This window comes from Xiphophorus couchianus, chromosome 13 (assembly GCF_001444195.1).
Source record: "Xiphophorus couchianus chromosome 13, X_couchianus-1.0, whole genome shotgun sequence".
Classification (NCBI taxonomy): Eukaryota; Metazoa; Chordata; class Actinopteri; order Cyprinodontiformes; family Poeciliidae; genus Xiphophorus; species Xiphophorus couchianus.
The window spans coordinates 14,897,936-14,912,014 of record NC_040240.1 but is presented as its reverse complement, the minus strand read 5'-3'; the positions used below and the strand labels follow the sequence as shown (position 1 = coordinate 14,912,014).

Sequence of the window (14,079 nt, the reverse complement as noted above, 5' to 3'; positions counted from 1 at the left end):
TCTGTCTATTAATTGATCGTGCGCGTGTGTGTGTATCTTTGTGTGAGATCATCTCTGTGTGTGTGTGTTTACTCGTACAGCCTCTCACAGTTACAACAGCGTCGCTCACCACGGCGGAAAACTTGGCTGATTTGATTGATGGTTACTGTCGGCTCGTCTCCATGGAAACGCAGTCGTTCATCGTCAGAGTACAGAAAGGTGGGTGCAAAGGATCACTTAGAAATATTAATCTACAAGGAGCAAATCGGCACTAGATACACACCTTTCAGACCTCCTGTAACATTGGGTAGTTTTTTAAAATAATTTTTCACATGGAAATCAAAGGAAATGTATTAATTTTCCTGTATTAAAGTTTTTGGCTACTTTTCAAGCTGCTCTACATTCTTTTCATTCACAAATATGAATTTAAAACTTATTTTGGAGTTTTTATTGATCAGAATATATACCAAAAAAAATCTAATATGAGATTTTAATCTCATCCTGTGTATCAGCAATAATTAACTTTAAATATTTTAGTAATATAAATGTCCTATTTTTATTAATAAGTATTATAACAGTAACATTTCTACATAAAATGTAAATAACTCCTTTCCTGATGCTAAGGTCAGTTATATTGTGGAGATGATTAATAATTTTTTTTACATTTAAACTACCAAAGCACATTGAGAATTTGTTATTGTAAATCCTTGATATTATTGTCGTGGCTTTTCAGATGATTTTCTTTCATTGTAAAACATTAGATTACTCAGACATTTTTCACATAATCCAATTATATATTTTTTGAGTGTTTTGACTTGTACAGCTAAATATAACAAATTTGATTTGTGTCCCCTGAGTTTATTTTGACCGCAGTGTCTGCTTTTATCCTCTAGAGGGAGAGAGAGCTCTGCCTTCCATCCCAAAGTAAGTCCCTGAATCCGTCATGTTCACATGTGGCTCCTCTCAAAGCTTTAAGACCTCACATTGGTAATAAGAGCAACATTCTTGTGGGTTTACCATGCTGATTGAACATATAGTTTTAAATCAGTACAACTGACATGAAGTGCTTGCTCATTTTTCTACAGAAACATTGGTAATTAGTCATTTGATAATATAAATTGTCTTGGAAGATGAGCTACTATCAACATCAAAATCTGTTTCATTGTTGTTTTCTTTAAAAACATTGGACCAGAAAATCTTTGTACATGTTTGGGCATTTAAAGCTTAATCTGTTTGATAATCTGTTTGTCTGAGGGTGTTTCCCCAGAAGACAGGCGTTCTTAATTTCTAGAAACAGCCAAATCTATTATACATTTCTTTTCCACCAGTGGCTAAACGAAGATAATGCCAAGTAAAACAAAATGTTCTAGTTAAAAGAAAAAATCATGGTAAATACTGATTTGTCTGAATAGAAAAAAATTACATTAAACAACAATTCCCTGCACTAAGTATATTCCTGTTTTAAGCCTGCATGCATCTTTATTTCAGAAACACTCAACCTCTCTCTCTATTTTCTGTGGCGATGTTTGTTGCTTAATAACTCATTCACTCTCACTTACAATAATAAAAAAAATTTTTTCCAGTATTTGAAGTTTGTGTTTATCTAGATTTCAATCAAAGATCCAACTCTCTGGAGATCAGGTTGTTATTTGCAGCATTGCCGCACATTTCTCTGTTTCTTGCTGAAGTTCAAACATGAACAGTTTTGCTTACTTTTCAACCTAAACCTATCCTCCTCACTCTGTTTCCTTGGTCAAATAAGGAGATAAAGAAGGAAGCCAAATATTTTCCACTTTGGGTATTTAAACACTCTTAGTCTCCTCCTTTCTTTCACTTTGCTCGCTACATATCCTTTCTCATTCTCTCTTCAATTAGTGACGTTATGACCTTAGTGGAGCTCAGCTGACACAGAACAGCAGACCACGGAAGAGAAACCGTAAGGATTAGTCTACAGCGAGATACAGTCATGATTTCCTTTTTCTGCTTTCAGCGAGCTACATGAGGGAACGTGAACATGTTGTGGCTGTTTAATCTGTTTACATAAGCTCACTTTAGAATCACTTGGGATTTTTCGCAGTTATTCTTGGACTAGGAACATTTTTAGTTATTTACATGTTGACTGAATTGTTTTTTTTTTCCTGTTTTTTCTGTTTGAATTCAGAGTTTCCAACAATGAGAAAAAGTTAGAGGCAGTCCGGAGCGGAGTGAGAGCGATCTCTGTTTCTGGTAAGATGCAAAGCCATGCACAAGCTGATTTGAGATATCTTCTTTCCATTTCCTCCAACATCTGCTTTTTCCACACTTCCTCACCCTCTCTGTTTTCCTGCCCTCTCTTGTCCTGCTGCCTTTTGTTTCTGTCCTTACTTGTTTTCGTCAGATCCATTCACTCTTGTTTTTTCCTCTCACTCCATCGTCCTCTTCCCTCACCTGATTGGCTAAAGATCTAGCGACATCGACGTCCCCCAAGCCAACCAAGGCTCGGCGTTTCCTCCTCCCCTTTGTCTTCTGTTCAGACTCGCCGCCCAATGGTATCGCTGGCTCTTATTAGAGTAGAAAAGCATGTGCATAAAATTGTGATGTGGCGGAGTGAAATTTCTGACCATCATGGTTCTTTCAGAAGAAACAAAATAGGCACTAAGAGCCTATAAAGAAAGAATCCCTCATTACTTCTGGAAAATACGTAAAGTCTAAGGCTTCTTTGCCTATTTTATAGCCCCTTACTGCTCCAGAAAGAGACGGCAGTTGAAATGTTTTTTGGCAGGAAAACCTTGAACATTTTGTCTCTTTCTGATGTAATGTTGAAATGGTTTGCCTTTAACTGTTTGAGCCACTGCATCCCAATTGGCCAACTTTTACAAGCTCTTCAGTAAAAAGCAGTGTTAGTTTTGCCTGCTTGCTCTGTTGCAGAATTTAATCAGTGTAACAGTTTACGTTATTGCATAAAGCCGTTGCATTACTGACAAGAAAACTTAACACAACATAAAAAATCACATTAATGATAGTTCTTTGACTCACAATAATTTATGTGGATTGATGCCTGAAAAACCTGAAGACATGGATTAAAAACTGTAAAAATTATTTTTCCTTTTAAATAACTTTTTTACTGGATTCACACAATATCAGCAAAACATGTAGTTTCATGAATGTTGCGATGACTTTTTGATCATAATTAAGGGTCGTATTCTGTGAGCTTTAGCATCTCAGTACCAAAATATACATCAAGTGTGAGTGAAGGCAGTGGAAGTTTATCCAACATATCTAATATGTTACTGGCATGCAGGAACATGCCAGTAATATGTTACTGGCATGTTGCTGCCAGTAATGCAGAAACACAGGATTTTTGTGTTTCTGGCCCACTAAGGCCCAGTGTCCATTGAAAAGAATATTATCAGATTTTGGTCACCAGCTGTTTTCTCTGTGCATCTGATCTGATTTTTGCGTTGGAGTTCAGTAATTCAGCTTTCATTTTTTATTAATACAATCTTTGTTTTATTGCATCATGTGTTTATTGTCAAGGCATTACCAGTAAATACTTGTGAAAATGTTTTGTTTTAAGACGCTGTGATTAAAGCATAATTGTCCCCATCTGTTGTATTCATGAGCTGGTTGGATGACACCGTGAATGGGACGGCATGTGACTCAGTAGCTTTGGCAGCTGCCACCAGGACAGCTCAGGGTGAATCTGACCAGCAGCTGTCAAACCTTTTTCAGAACGGTTTATACAGGAAGATTAACCTATTTTTGGAGGTTAAAGTTTTTTACTTTCTCTGCAAATGTTTGTGTTTATGCCCATTGAATTTTTTCCTTCTTTGCTACTTTACAACTACGAGCGTCAGTGTATTTTATTATGTGGTTAGAAACACCTTTCACGGCTCCAGATGGATCTTTTGTGGTATTTCTCTTATAGAAACCTATTTTCTGGAGACTTATTGCCTTGGAAAAATTTGTTCAAGGTTAGTCAGATTAGGATAGAAGAAATCAGAATTTTTCAAGTCTTGGCACAGCTTCTTAATTCTATAAAGATCTGGACTTTCACTGGGCCATTTTAACACAGAAATGCATCTAAACCCAGTTTTCTTCCTGTATTTTGCTCATTTTATCTGTTCTGATCCCTGCTAAGGATAAGCATCCCAACACCATCATGCTGCCAACATCAAGTCTCAGTGTGGGCATGGTGTGTTTAGGTTTAGTGTCAGATTTACGCTCTGTGTACCATCTTGAGTTTAGGCCGTAAAGTTAAATGTTGTTAAATGTTCTGCCACATGTTTACTGCGTGCCCTGCATGGATTTTGGAGAAATTACACACAGCACTGATGGAAAACTTCCTATAAAGGTTTCTTTCAGTGACGCCGTGCTTCTTGACACCCATCAAGAAAGTGTGGCCAAAACCTAAAAAAGCAAGTGAACAAAAACAATTTGTGAGAAACTCAAAGCCCTGAGAAAGTAACAGTGGGTCACTGCAGTCAAGACTTGACCTATAAACTGTTATCAGTGCAGAAGAAGGAGAAATGTGCTTAGCTAAAGCAGAGACTCTACTGAAAACCCATTGTGACTGTATATTTCTAATGAATAATAATTAGCTAAAACTGAAAGATACACACTGTCCGTGTCCACATATTTATATTGCATTGAATGGAATCTGATTTGTCCTGCTTTCCCCTGACCTTTGCCCTGCTTTAGAGAGTGTTTCTTACTAACCGCAGTGCATTACTGAAAGTCTGCTCTCATTTTCCAGAAAACAGTTCTAACTAGCTGCTTGTACAGTCTTTGACTTGTCATGCTCTAACCTCTCTGTTTTTTTTGTCTTGTCTTCTCTTCTCTCGGCTTCTCTGTCTTCCGTCCTGCTGCCACCTCTCCTCTTCTGTCCCATTTCCTGCATGCTCTCCTGGACCTCGCAGAAGACCTTAGCGGGGACGGTAAAGTTACACTGTTGTTTATCAATCTCTGTGCTGTTCTTTCTTTCTCATCCTGCCCCGGCTGCACACTGGCTGCACCCTCCAGGGAAAGGGTAGCTTGTGTATTTTGGTGTGCGGCTTGACGTGATGCTTACATTCCTACATCTTTAACAAAAGCTGTGTGTGCTTTTATGTAAATTTACTGTGGTTTAAGCAAAGTAAGGACAAAAAAGACAATAGAATTCAAAGTTAAGTTATCACCTACTGCATAATCAAATTTTCTTGTTGTGTAGCATAATCAGTTCTAATATCTGATTTTTTTTTCTTTTTGAAAATGCAATACTACAGAGTATAAACATGTCTGCTTTAAACCAAAGAAACCCACAATTGCTCTCTTACGGTTTCCCTTTCTCTCAAGAAACAGACATTCAAACAGCCACACAGAAAGCAAAATTTGCAGTCTTGAACATTTACACTTGCGCATACATAAGGACCAGAGGAGGGAGAGGTTTGCTGGATTCTAACGTTGGTGGATTCCTGGCTATAAGGAGCTGGCTAAATCATACACACTTAGAATGAGAAACATGTTAATTTTCTCTCCTCCAAGCTGAAACGGACTGAAGAGAAATGTTCATCTCTACTTAGAATGCATCTCCAACTGAGTAACTGACTAAACAGCAGTCAGCGTGTATAGTTCAGGTTGAAAACCATGCAATAAAGTACCAATCTTTGGCTTGACAATAGATTAGAAAGAAAAAAGTTTGGAAAAACTGAGATAAATAAAAAGCATTGCTAAAACATGGTTAAATATTGTTTATATATCTTTTTACAAGCTAGTTGCTTTAATTTAACTTTCATCAGTTTATATTGTCTATAGTGAGCTTAGATAAATAAGCTCCTCCTCCACATCACACCTGCTCACCAACTCGACTTTCAGACATCTTAGAAAGACAGCAAGAAAACTGAGGCGGATTTTGAATGAGCAGATGGAGGTAATAGACAAATATCAATTTGCTTACGTGTCTATTTGACATAAATAATTTATCTAGTTGTACTTTCTTATGCTTTGTTTATACTCATCAATTATGTCCTAACAAACGGTGAAAGAAATGTAGTGGTCCATGCCACTGGAACATAGCTACACAAACTTATGAGGCTAGAATTTGTATGTTGAATCGTTTTTGTAATTCACTTCATCTTTAGACTCTTTTTTTTGTTACTAATTGCTGATTAAGGGTCAGATTTAAACTGCAGCAACAACAGCGGTTTAAAATAGAAACCGCTGTGTCGCTCAGGTGAGTCCATAAGCCCTTGTTGCAGTAGCAGCATAAACTCCAACCTATTCATCAGAGGCACCAAAGGCTTTTTACCCTTTTTGTTTTACCAGGAGTTCCTCTAAATATGTCAAAAGTAAATTAATCATTAATATAAAGCCCTGATCTAACGTGCAGCAGCTGTGGCTTAGAAACATGCCTACTGAAGTTTGTGTTGCATCTAAATGAGCCATTCCTCATTGTGTTGCTTGTTCTGCCTGGCCTGCCTCATTTAACAGACCACTAGTTGTTATTTCACATTTTCCTCTTCTGAGATTCCTCCAGACAGAAATCAGCCACAGCGAGCTTATTTCACATAAATTAGTCCGACTCCCACCGAGCCTGATAAATCCCAAGCAGAACTGTGACAACGTTCAGGACAGCAGATGTTCGACTCTAGTTTCCAACAGCTGAGTCTGCACGCTGATTTTATTTTAAACACCACCATCTGGTTAGACTGACTTGGCCCATCTTTTGCCTCCCTTTTCTCTACTGGCTCTGCTCTTATCCTCTGCCTTCCTCTTTCTATCTTGTCTTATCTGCCTCACTTGTCACTGATTTCATCCTACTTCATTTTTTCCCCCAACTGTTTTAGCTCTCGCTCCAGTTTCTTCCTCATTTCTTTCTTTTTTTTCCTGCTTTCGCTCTACTCCTCCTCCTCCTGCTCCACCTCAGTAACTCCCTGCTATCCAGCTGCTCTCAAACAGACAGATATTCACAACACATGCTCAGCTGACGCGATCTGCCAAGCGTTTGTGTGTGTGAGAGAGAAAGGGAGGGCGTTAGGGACGGAGAGGAGAAACGAGGGTGTTACTTTAAGCCGGACTTGCTTCACTTTTATGCTTTCTTTGGTTTTGTGAGTCGTAATGTGTGCCAGTTGTAGTATTCTTATATTCTTCTATTTCTAACCTTGCAGAGACAGACGACTATGCAGAGATAGTTGATGAAGAGGATACGTACACCATGCCCTCAAGTAAGTTTTTTCTTTTTCCATCTTCTTTGCTTGATGTCTGTCAGCTGAAGAAATGTTTCGTCTTCAAACTAATGCTACATTTGCGCATCTGTCAAATCCTTGCATTTCGTTTTGCAGCCTAATAATCAGAATGCTGTGTGAGTCGTTTCCATGAAGCACGCTCACAACTACATAATAAGTTGCTATAAACCACATTCGGTCAGAGCGCCGCTGTAGAATTTAGGCTGGTTTTTCCGATTTCTATTAACAGCAAAGACATTAGTTGGAGGTTACAAATCATAGACTACAGATGTGGTTCCTGGAGACATGTGACAGATCCATTCAGATGTCCATAAAAACCCTCAATACGTTGGTGTGCTTGGCTGTACTTCTGTTTGTAACTGCTGCTGGAGCTCTAGGCTCAAATATCTTTTAAAGTGGACGTCTTGGCCAGTACAAGTACTTATGTATTTAATTGCATGGGTATCTTTAAAACTAGACTGCGTTCTTCTGTCTTGCTATATTTATCTTCCTTTGTTTTGTTTTTTTTCTTCTTCTTTAGTTTCTTTTTCAGTTACTTCCTCTAATCAGCATTTCTCTAGACATGTAGCATATTTTCCAACTCCGTTCCTGAGATTGTATACGTTCTCATGTCAAACCGTCGGCTAAAATGGCTAAAGTTACAATATGTGTAAAGCTGTCCAGCTTTTTTAACCAGTCTGCAGCTGTATTTTGTATGTTCATTGACCAAATGTCGGATATAAGAAGTGTGTGTGTTTTCTGAGCTTTTTTTAACCTTTATGTAGCAGTCTGGCTCTCCCCCCTGTCTCTTCATCTGCCTTTCTTCCTCTTTTTTTTCCCCACCGCCAACACAGTGAGCTATGGAGTAGTTGAAGGTAAAACTACCCGCCTCTCTCATAATATCCCAATGAAATGTGTTTGTAGTGTTTTCTTTTTCCAGGCCCTATTAGCTTCATCATACATTTAAACCAAATGGGTGTTAAACGTGTGCTGCTTTTTCAGATTTTCATATCGTGTACTGAAGCCACTAAAATTTATTGATGCTGCAATAGTGCATTTGTCTGGGAATCACTCTCAATATTTCTTTTTCCACAGTTGGAGCCTGGAAAATAGTATTTTATATGTTTTATGCGGGTTCTGGTCATTTCGGCCCTTCGCCAGTTTGGGTTTTGCATGTTTCCTACCTGAAGTTATCAGGTATGGGATGTGCACCAGCCATGTGTCCGTTCAGACCCACTTTGGGTACATTTTGTACCTGCTTTAAAAACATTTTTCAATAGACTGGAAATTAGGTTGTCTGATTATAATAACATCCACCAGTAGGAGGTTGCTAAAAACTACCTTGGTTTGGTCAGTGGCCTTAATCTGTCATATTTTATGCTCCTCAACAGACTGGTCTCTTCTCTGGTTTTTGTCAAATTTTGATGGGCTAATACCAATCTTTAGCTGATATCTTTTCCAAACTATAAATGTCAAGTTAAACTGGACTGTGGTTCTTTAACTGGCTCCAAACGGCCAAAGAAAGCATTAAAAATTGTATTTTAAGGGATTTAATAAAGATGCCAAAATTCATCTTCACGCTTTAAGGTCTAGTCTAGGGTATCCCTTTCCTTTTCTTTTTGCCAGTCAAAGAGCTGTAGATTTTTAAATGAAGCGGATATAAGATCTAAGCGTCAAAAAATAGTATGTTTAATCATTTGTGAACCCTTCTGACTACGATTCAAGCTGATTTAGAGATAATACATTGTACTCAAAATGTCTAAGTTTTTAAAAAAACGCAGAAACCAATATAAAAAATTGAGTCAGCAAAAATCTGAAAATTTGTAGCGAAATAACTGCGGGAATCTTGTTTGCCAATTAATTGGCTTTATTATCTTATGTTAATAGTTGGTTTGGTTAGTGTTAGAAAAAACCTGTCACATATGCATTTACTAGAGAAAATAGATTCTTCCCTTAACTCTGAGATTTTCTAAAACTGCTATGATGCTAAATGCATCAGGATTCTGTTCTTTGCCCAGCCTTCCTGTTACCTGCTTGGAGTCTTGCTCTCTCACTCAGTACGAATTGCAGACATGGCTCGTTGCAAAAAAAACAAACATCTGTGTTTCCTGTAATTTCATTTGAAACATTTCACTGATGTTTAAAATAGATTCGGTCAGTTATTGCATTGAGTTTGACTCCTGAAAAGTACAGTGTATTCCCGTAATATATCAAAATGTACAGACACTCTAAGTTCCAGTCCGTGGGTATGAACTGGTTGGTATGTGGGTACAAAGTGGGCTTTTTGGGTAACATGGTGGTATTGATTGGGGAAGGAGCGAACTGACCAGGTGACGTTTTAAACTGAGTTTGTTTCTTGTGTTTTTGGAGGCGATCTGACCGAATTTAATCGCTAGATTTCTCAATAAGAGCCACTCCATGAAAAACAGCTCAGGTCCTGCTTCAGAATCACAATTTGAGTACATCAAGTCTCTTCAGACTTCAGAAGTGATGTAATTGCACTGTGTTTGTGTTGTTTGGTGGTTTGGTTCTCATTGCTCCATTGTTTGGTCAAATATCTTTATTTACGATTGTGGTTGTGTCAGTTCTCTGTGGCTTCTTTCATGTTTGAAGCAATATTCATTTCGAGTAGCAATATGGATTAATTGCTGTAAATCTTTTAAGGAATGTATTTTGGCATTTTTCAAGCTGTGCTGTTTTGTCTTTAAAGATACAAAAGCAGCACGTTTCTGAGCCAGTGCATTGTGAAATATTTGCCTCACAACATCCTGATTGTTAAGTTTTCTGCTATCCCCCTGATAGCTTGACCTTTACAGAAGCAGAACTGAAATGTCTACTTTAGTTCGAATGTCGAGGATTCTGATTTCAGTCTCAAACCTTAGAGTTTCCTTTGAATTTTAGTGGTTTTGTAAAAAGACAAAGACCAGACTAAATACAGCACAGTTGTTTATCAGTCAGAGAGAAATTACATTTGAGTTTGTTTTCAAAATGCTTTCACTTCAGAGCACTCCAAGGGTATTTATCTACTCTGCATGAGGAATTTCTAATGATGATGAAGGTGGTTTGATTTGCATGTTTTAGAACATTTGTTTGAGATTTCCTCAGTCTGTGATGCGAACAAAGTTTGCATTTATGGTGAAAGAGTCAGGAGACGTGGCAAATCGTTTGTTGATTATAACCAGTGGGTACGTTTTACCTCCAAGGGCAACAGAAAGGTTTCATCATTTTATAGTACTGGGAAAGTTGTTCATTTTAAATGTGATAGCCTTTTAATGGTTATTCAGGTCTGACCTTTTTTTTTTTTTTAAAAAAAACAACTTTCTTTACTCTTTTCTCATGTTCCCCTCTCAGCACGGGATTATGAGATCCAGAGAGACAGGATAGATTTGGGTCGCTGCATCGGAGAGGGTCAGTTTGGCGACGTTCACCAAGGAGTCTACAACTGCCCGGTATGTTGAAATGGACACACACAAACGGAAATGGGGTGAATAAACACTAATATCTTTAAAAACACGTCGCTCTTTCTTTGAATTAAATGAACAATAGTTCGAAGAGGGAGAAGCAAATATAAACGTCTACATTGTTGAAGCTTAATGTTTGTCTTCTTTAGCCAATTCAAAACTAGTTTGAGTTTTTTGGGCTATTTGGAACATCCTGCTGTGTTCGAGTTGACCCTTTAAACACAACTATTCCCGCTTAGGTGATTTAGTTAGAGTGATGATCCAGGAACCACTAAGGAGGAATTGTATCAAATAGAAGATGCCGGAAAGAGTCTGTTTCTGATTCCACGAGGTGGAATAATAAAGATGAAGGACTACCTCTGAGTTCTTCAACATCATTTCAGATCAACAGCCAAATGTTTGAAACTTTGACCCATTTTGTTTGTTTTTCCCAATTATGCTAGGATTTTGTTTATGGATGCAAAAAGTGTTTCACTTTCTCCAATTTGGCAAGGAACAGAGATATCTTCACATACCTCATATAGATTTCCTAAACTTGTGCAGCCCTTATTAGATACAATCCATAATAAATTCAAACCTAAACATCAGCTGTTTATTGTGCGATTATTCCACCTGAAAAGTGAAAGGTTAAAGTCTTTCAGCCACAAATTAATACCATATTCAAGACGATAAGGGGTCTGTCCGTGTGTCCTTCCTGCTCATTATACACATGCTTAACATCAAAAACCTTTCTATCTTGTGTATCGAATGCCAAAAAAGTCATCTTTATTTTTGATGTACAAGTAAAGCTAAAACAATTTCTTCCTCTTCACCTCAATTTGCATTTACAACTTTAAAGGATCTGCTGTGTTTTACAAGCAGATTTCTACTTTTTATGTGCTCTTTGCAATCATTGTGTGGTTTGGGTTCTCTTTTCTCAAATATAAAATATTTCCCACAACCTCAATTAGTCAGGCATTGTATTTCATAATCCATCAATGCCTACACAATTGTTAAGTGACGCTCATGTATTTCAATTTGCTATCTGGTGTTTTGTGCGTTCCTCAGGACAAGCCGCCTCTACCTGTTGCCATCAAAACCTGCAAAAACTGCACCACAGACAGCGTCAGAGAGAAGTTCCTTCAAGAAGCCTGTAACACCTCTTTGTGTTTCTTTGTTTCCTCCCTGTTTCCTTTCAGAAGTGCTCACTCTCTTTGTTTTCCAGTAACGATGCGTCAGTTCGACCACCCTCACATCGTTAAACTGATCGGCGTGATCACAGAGAACCCGGTGTGGATCATCATGGAGCTCTGCACGCTCGGAGAGGTGCGACGCAGGCTGCGTGTTTAAGAGCGCTTTGTCACATTTTCCTCCTTCACCCGTTAGGATGGAGGTTTACATAAACGTGCGTTTCTGCTTCTCTCTGCGCTTGTTTGTGTGTAGCTGCGGTCGTTCCTTCAGGTGAAGAAGTACAGCCTGGACTTGTCCACCCTCATTCTGTTTTCCTACCAGCTCAGTACAGCGCTGGCCTACCTGGAGAGCAAACGCTTTGTGCACAGGTATAGCCATCAACTTCTGCATTAACATATAATGCAGAAGTTTTTGCCAAAATGTATTTTGGTAAAAAAAAGTATTTTACTTCTTGATGAACTAATATCACATAAAACGACAGTGGGCTTATTTTTTCTTTGTTTTTTTCCCCAACATTAAACTAAGAAAACAAAGTCAGATATATATTTTTTAAATCATGGAAGGTCCATAATTAAAAAGGGTTTTGCATCTTGACTCATTTAAAAGACTGGCATCTAGTTTGAAAGTTCTTTTGGGTTTGATTTCTTTTTAAAAAAAGCAAATTAAAAAAAATGCTATTTTTAGCAATAAGAACCAGATTTAGAGTTGTTTCAGCCAGCCTAGGAGATTTGTGTTCATCAAAGTTTGCTTTTGTATAGAAGTTACTTGATAGATGTGTTCCTCCGATTCACTATAAAATTAAAGAGAATGCAAAAAAAGTTTCTTACTAATAAACAATTTTGTGCTCTACCTAACATTTTCTATTGTAAGATGTAAAATTTTTCCTAAAATAACAAAAAGTCACCAGTCAAAAAAAAGTTAAAAACTTAAGTTACTTATTCAGTCAGATCTTAAATTATAATCACAATCTCATTTATAATAAATCTTAAAATTCCCTTGCAGAAGCATCATATTAAAGAGTGTACTGTTTCTAATTTGAGGATTCAAAGCTAAACACAGATGTTGTGTGTTATAGAGATATTGCAGCACGTAATGTGTTGGTCTCGTCTGTGGACTGCGTGATGCTCGGAGACTTTGGTCTGTCTCGATACATGGAGGACAGCTCTTACTACAAAGGTAATGGCATGTCCAACCATAATGAGGGGAAAATTCATCAGAGTTTTCATTGTACCATCACATGCACATTACATGTTTTCTATACAGGCTTTACACGAAAGTTTAGTTGCTCCACTGAGCACAGAAGAGCTGAGATCAGTTTGTGCCTGTACTTTTCTACCATCTAGTGGTGACGTTAGGGAACTGCAGTTCCTCCTTTAACCGACGTTATCATTGATTCTCTGTATATGTGGGGTTCTGAAACCTTCGCGCCGTACTGAGTATATTAATGATCGAATGTTTGTGTCTCAGCTTCTAAAGGTAAACTTCCTATTAAATGGATGGCACCAGAATCTATCAACTTCAGGAGATTCACCTCTGCTAGTGACGTTTGGATGTTTGGTGGGTTTGTCTGATATTACTCTGACAATTTTGCTCAAAGATTTGCCTTTCTCTTTCCTATTTCTTTCCCATAATACTTCCTTTTCTACCTTCCTTTATTCTTTTTATTCACTTTTTGTAATTTAAGTAGCAGTTTTTCTTTAAATCTACAGCAGTGTTCATACAATGAATGTAACAGAACATAGGAGCAACATTTTGAGTAGTTCCTGTATTTTTAAAGTTTACTTGCATTAGTGATGTCTTCCAATTATGATTGCACCTCTAAAAACACATTTTAGATGAGGTTACATGCTAAAAACTGCTCCCCCTCTCTGTGTTTTCCCCTGCAGGAGTGTGTATGTGGGAGATCTTAATGTACGGCATCAAGCCCTTCCAGGGGGTGAAGAACAACGACGTGATTGGCAGGATAGAGAACGGGGAGCGGCTGGCCATGCCTCCCCAGTGTCCACCAACCCTCTACAGCCTGATGACCAAATGTTGGTCGTACGACCCCAGCAAGAGGCCACGCTTCACTGAACTCAAAACACAACTCAGGTGACATGTCTTTTTTTGTGTGAAGCTTACAGGGAATAATGCTCTTTTTCCAGTATAGCAGGTTTAAGTTGGACCAATGAAGTCTAGTTTTCAGGTGCCTCATGTTAACCAATTTGGTTCTTTCTAGTTTGTTTCTAACAATCAAGGATGAAACAACCAAGGATGGTGACGCCATCAAGTTCCTCACAAACTCAGGA

At 38.0% G+C, this 14,079-nt stretch overlaps 1 protein-coding gene across 9 annotated transcripts in view; it reads left to right on the top strand.

The window, feature by feature from the left end:
- The window catches only part of ptk2aa (protein tyrosine kinase 2aa), a 69,146-nt gene that overhangs the window by 42,237 nt on the left and 12,830 nt on the right, over positions 1 to 14,079 (top strand). For 4 of the 9 annotated variants that reach the window (XM_028035776.1, XM_028035782.1, XM_028035781.1 and 1 more), the window contains 13 exons: positions 81 to 198; positions 873 to 903; positions 2,141 to 2,205; positions 4,878 to 4,895; positions 7,104 to 7,160; positions 8,015 to 8,035; positions 10,512 to 10,609; positions 11,669 to 11,753; positions 11,826 to 11,926; positions 12,044 to 12,159; positions 12,867 to 12,967; positions 13,259 to 13,348; positions 13,678 to 13,882. In XM_028035776.1, coding sequence (XP_027891577.1) covers positions 81 to 198; positions 873 to 903; positions 2,141 to 2,205; positions 4,878 to 4,895; positions 7,104 to 7,160; positions 8,015 to 8,035; positions 10,512 to 10,609; positions 11,669 to 11,753; positions 11,826 to 11,926; positions 12,044 to 12,159; positions 12,867 to 12,967; positions 13,259 to 13,348; positions 13,678 to 13,882 — 1,106 coding nt within the window. The remainder of the gene's footprint in view (positions 1 to 80; positions 199 to 872; positions 904 to 2,140; positions 2,206 to 4,877; positions 4,896 to 7,103; positions 7,161 to 8,014; positions 8,036 to 10,511; positions 10,610 to 11,668; positions 11,754 to 11,825; positions 11,927 to 12,043; positions 12,160 to 12,866; positions 12,968 to 13,258; positions 13,349 to 13,677; positions 13,883 to 14,079) is intronic. The other 5 variants (XM_028035784.1, XM_028035779.1, XM_028035783.1 and 2 more) reach the window with 3 other exon arrangements.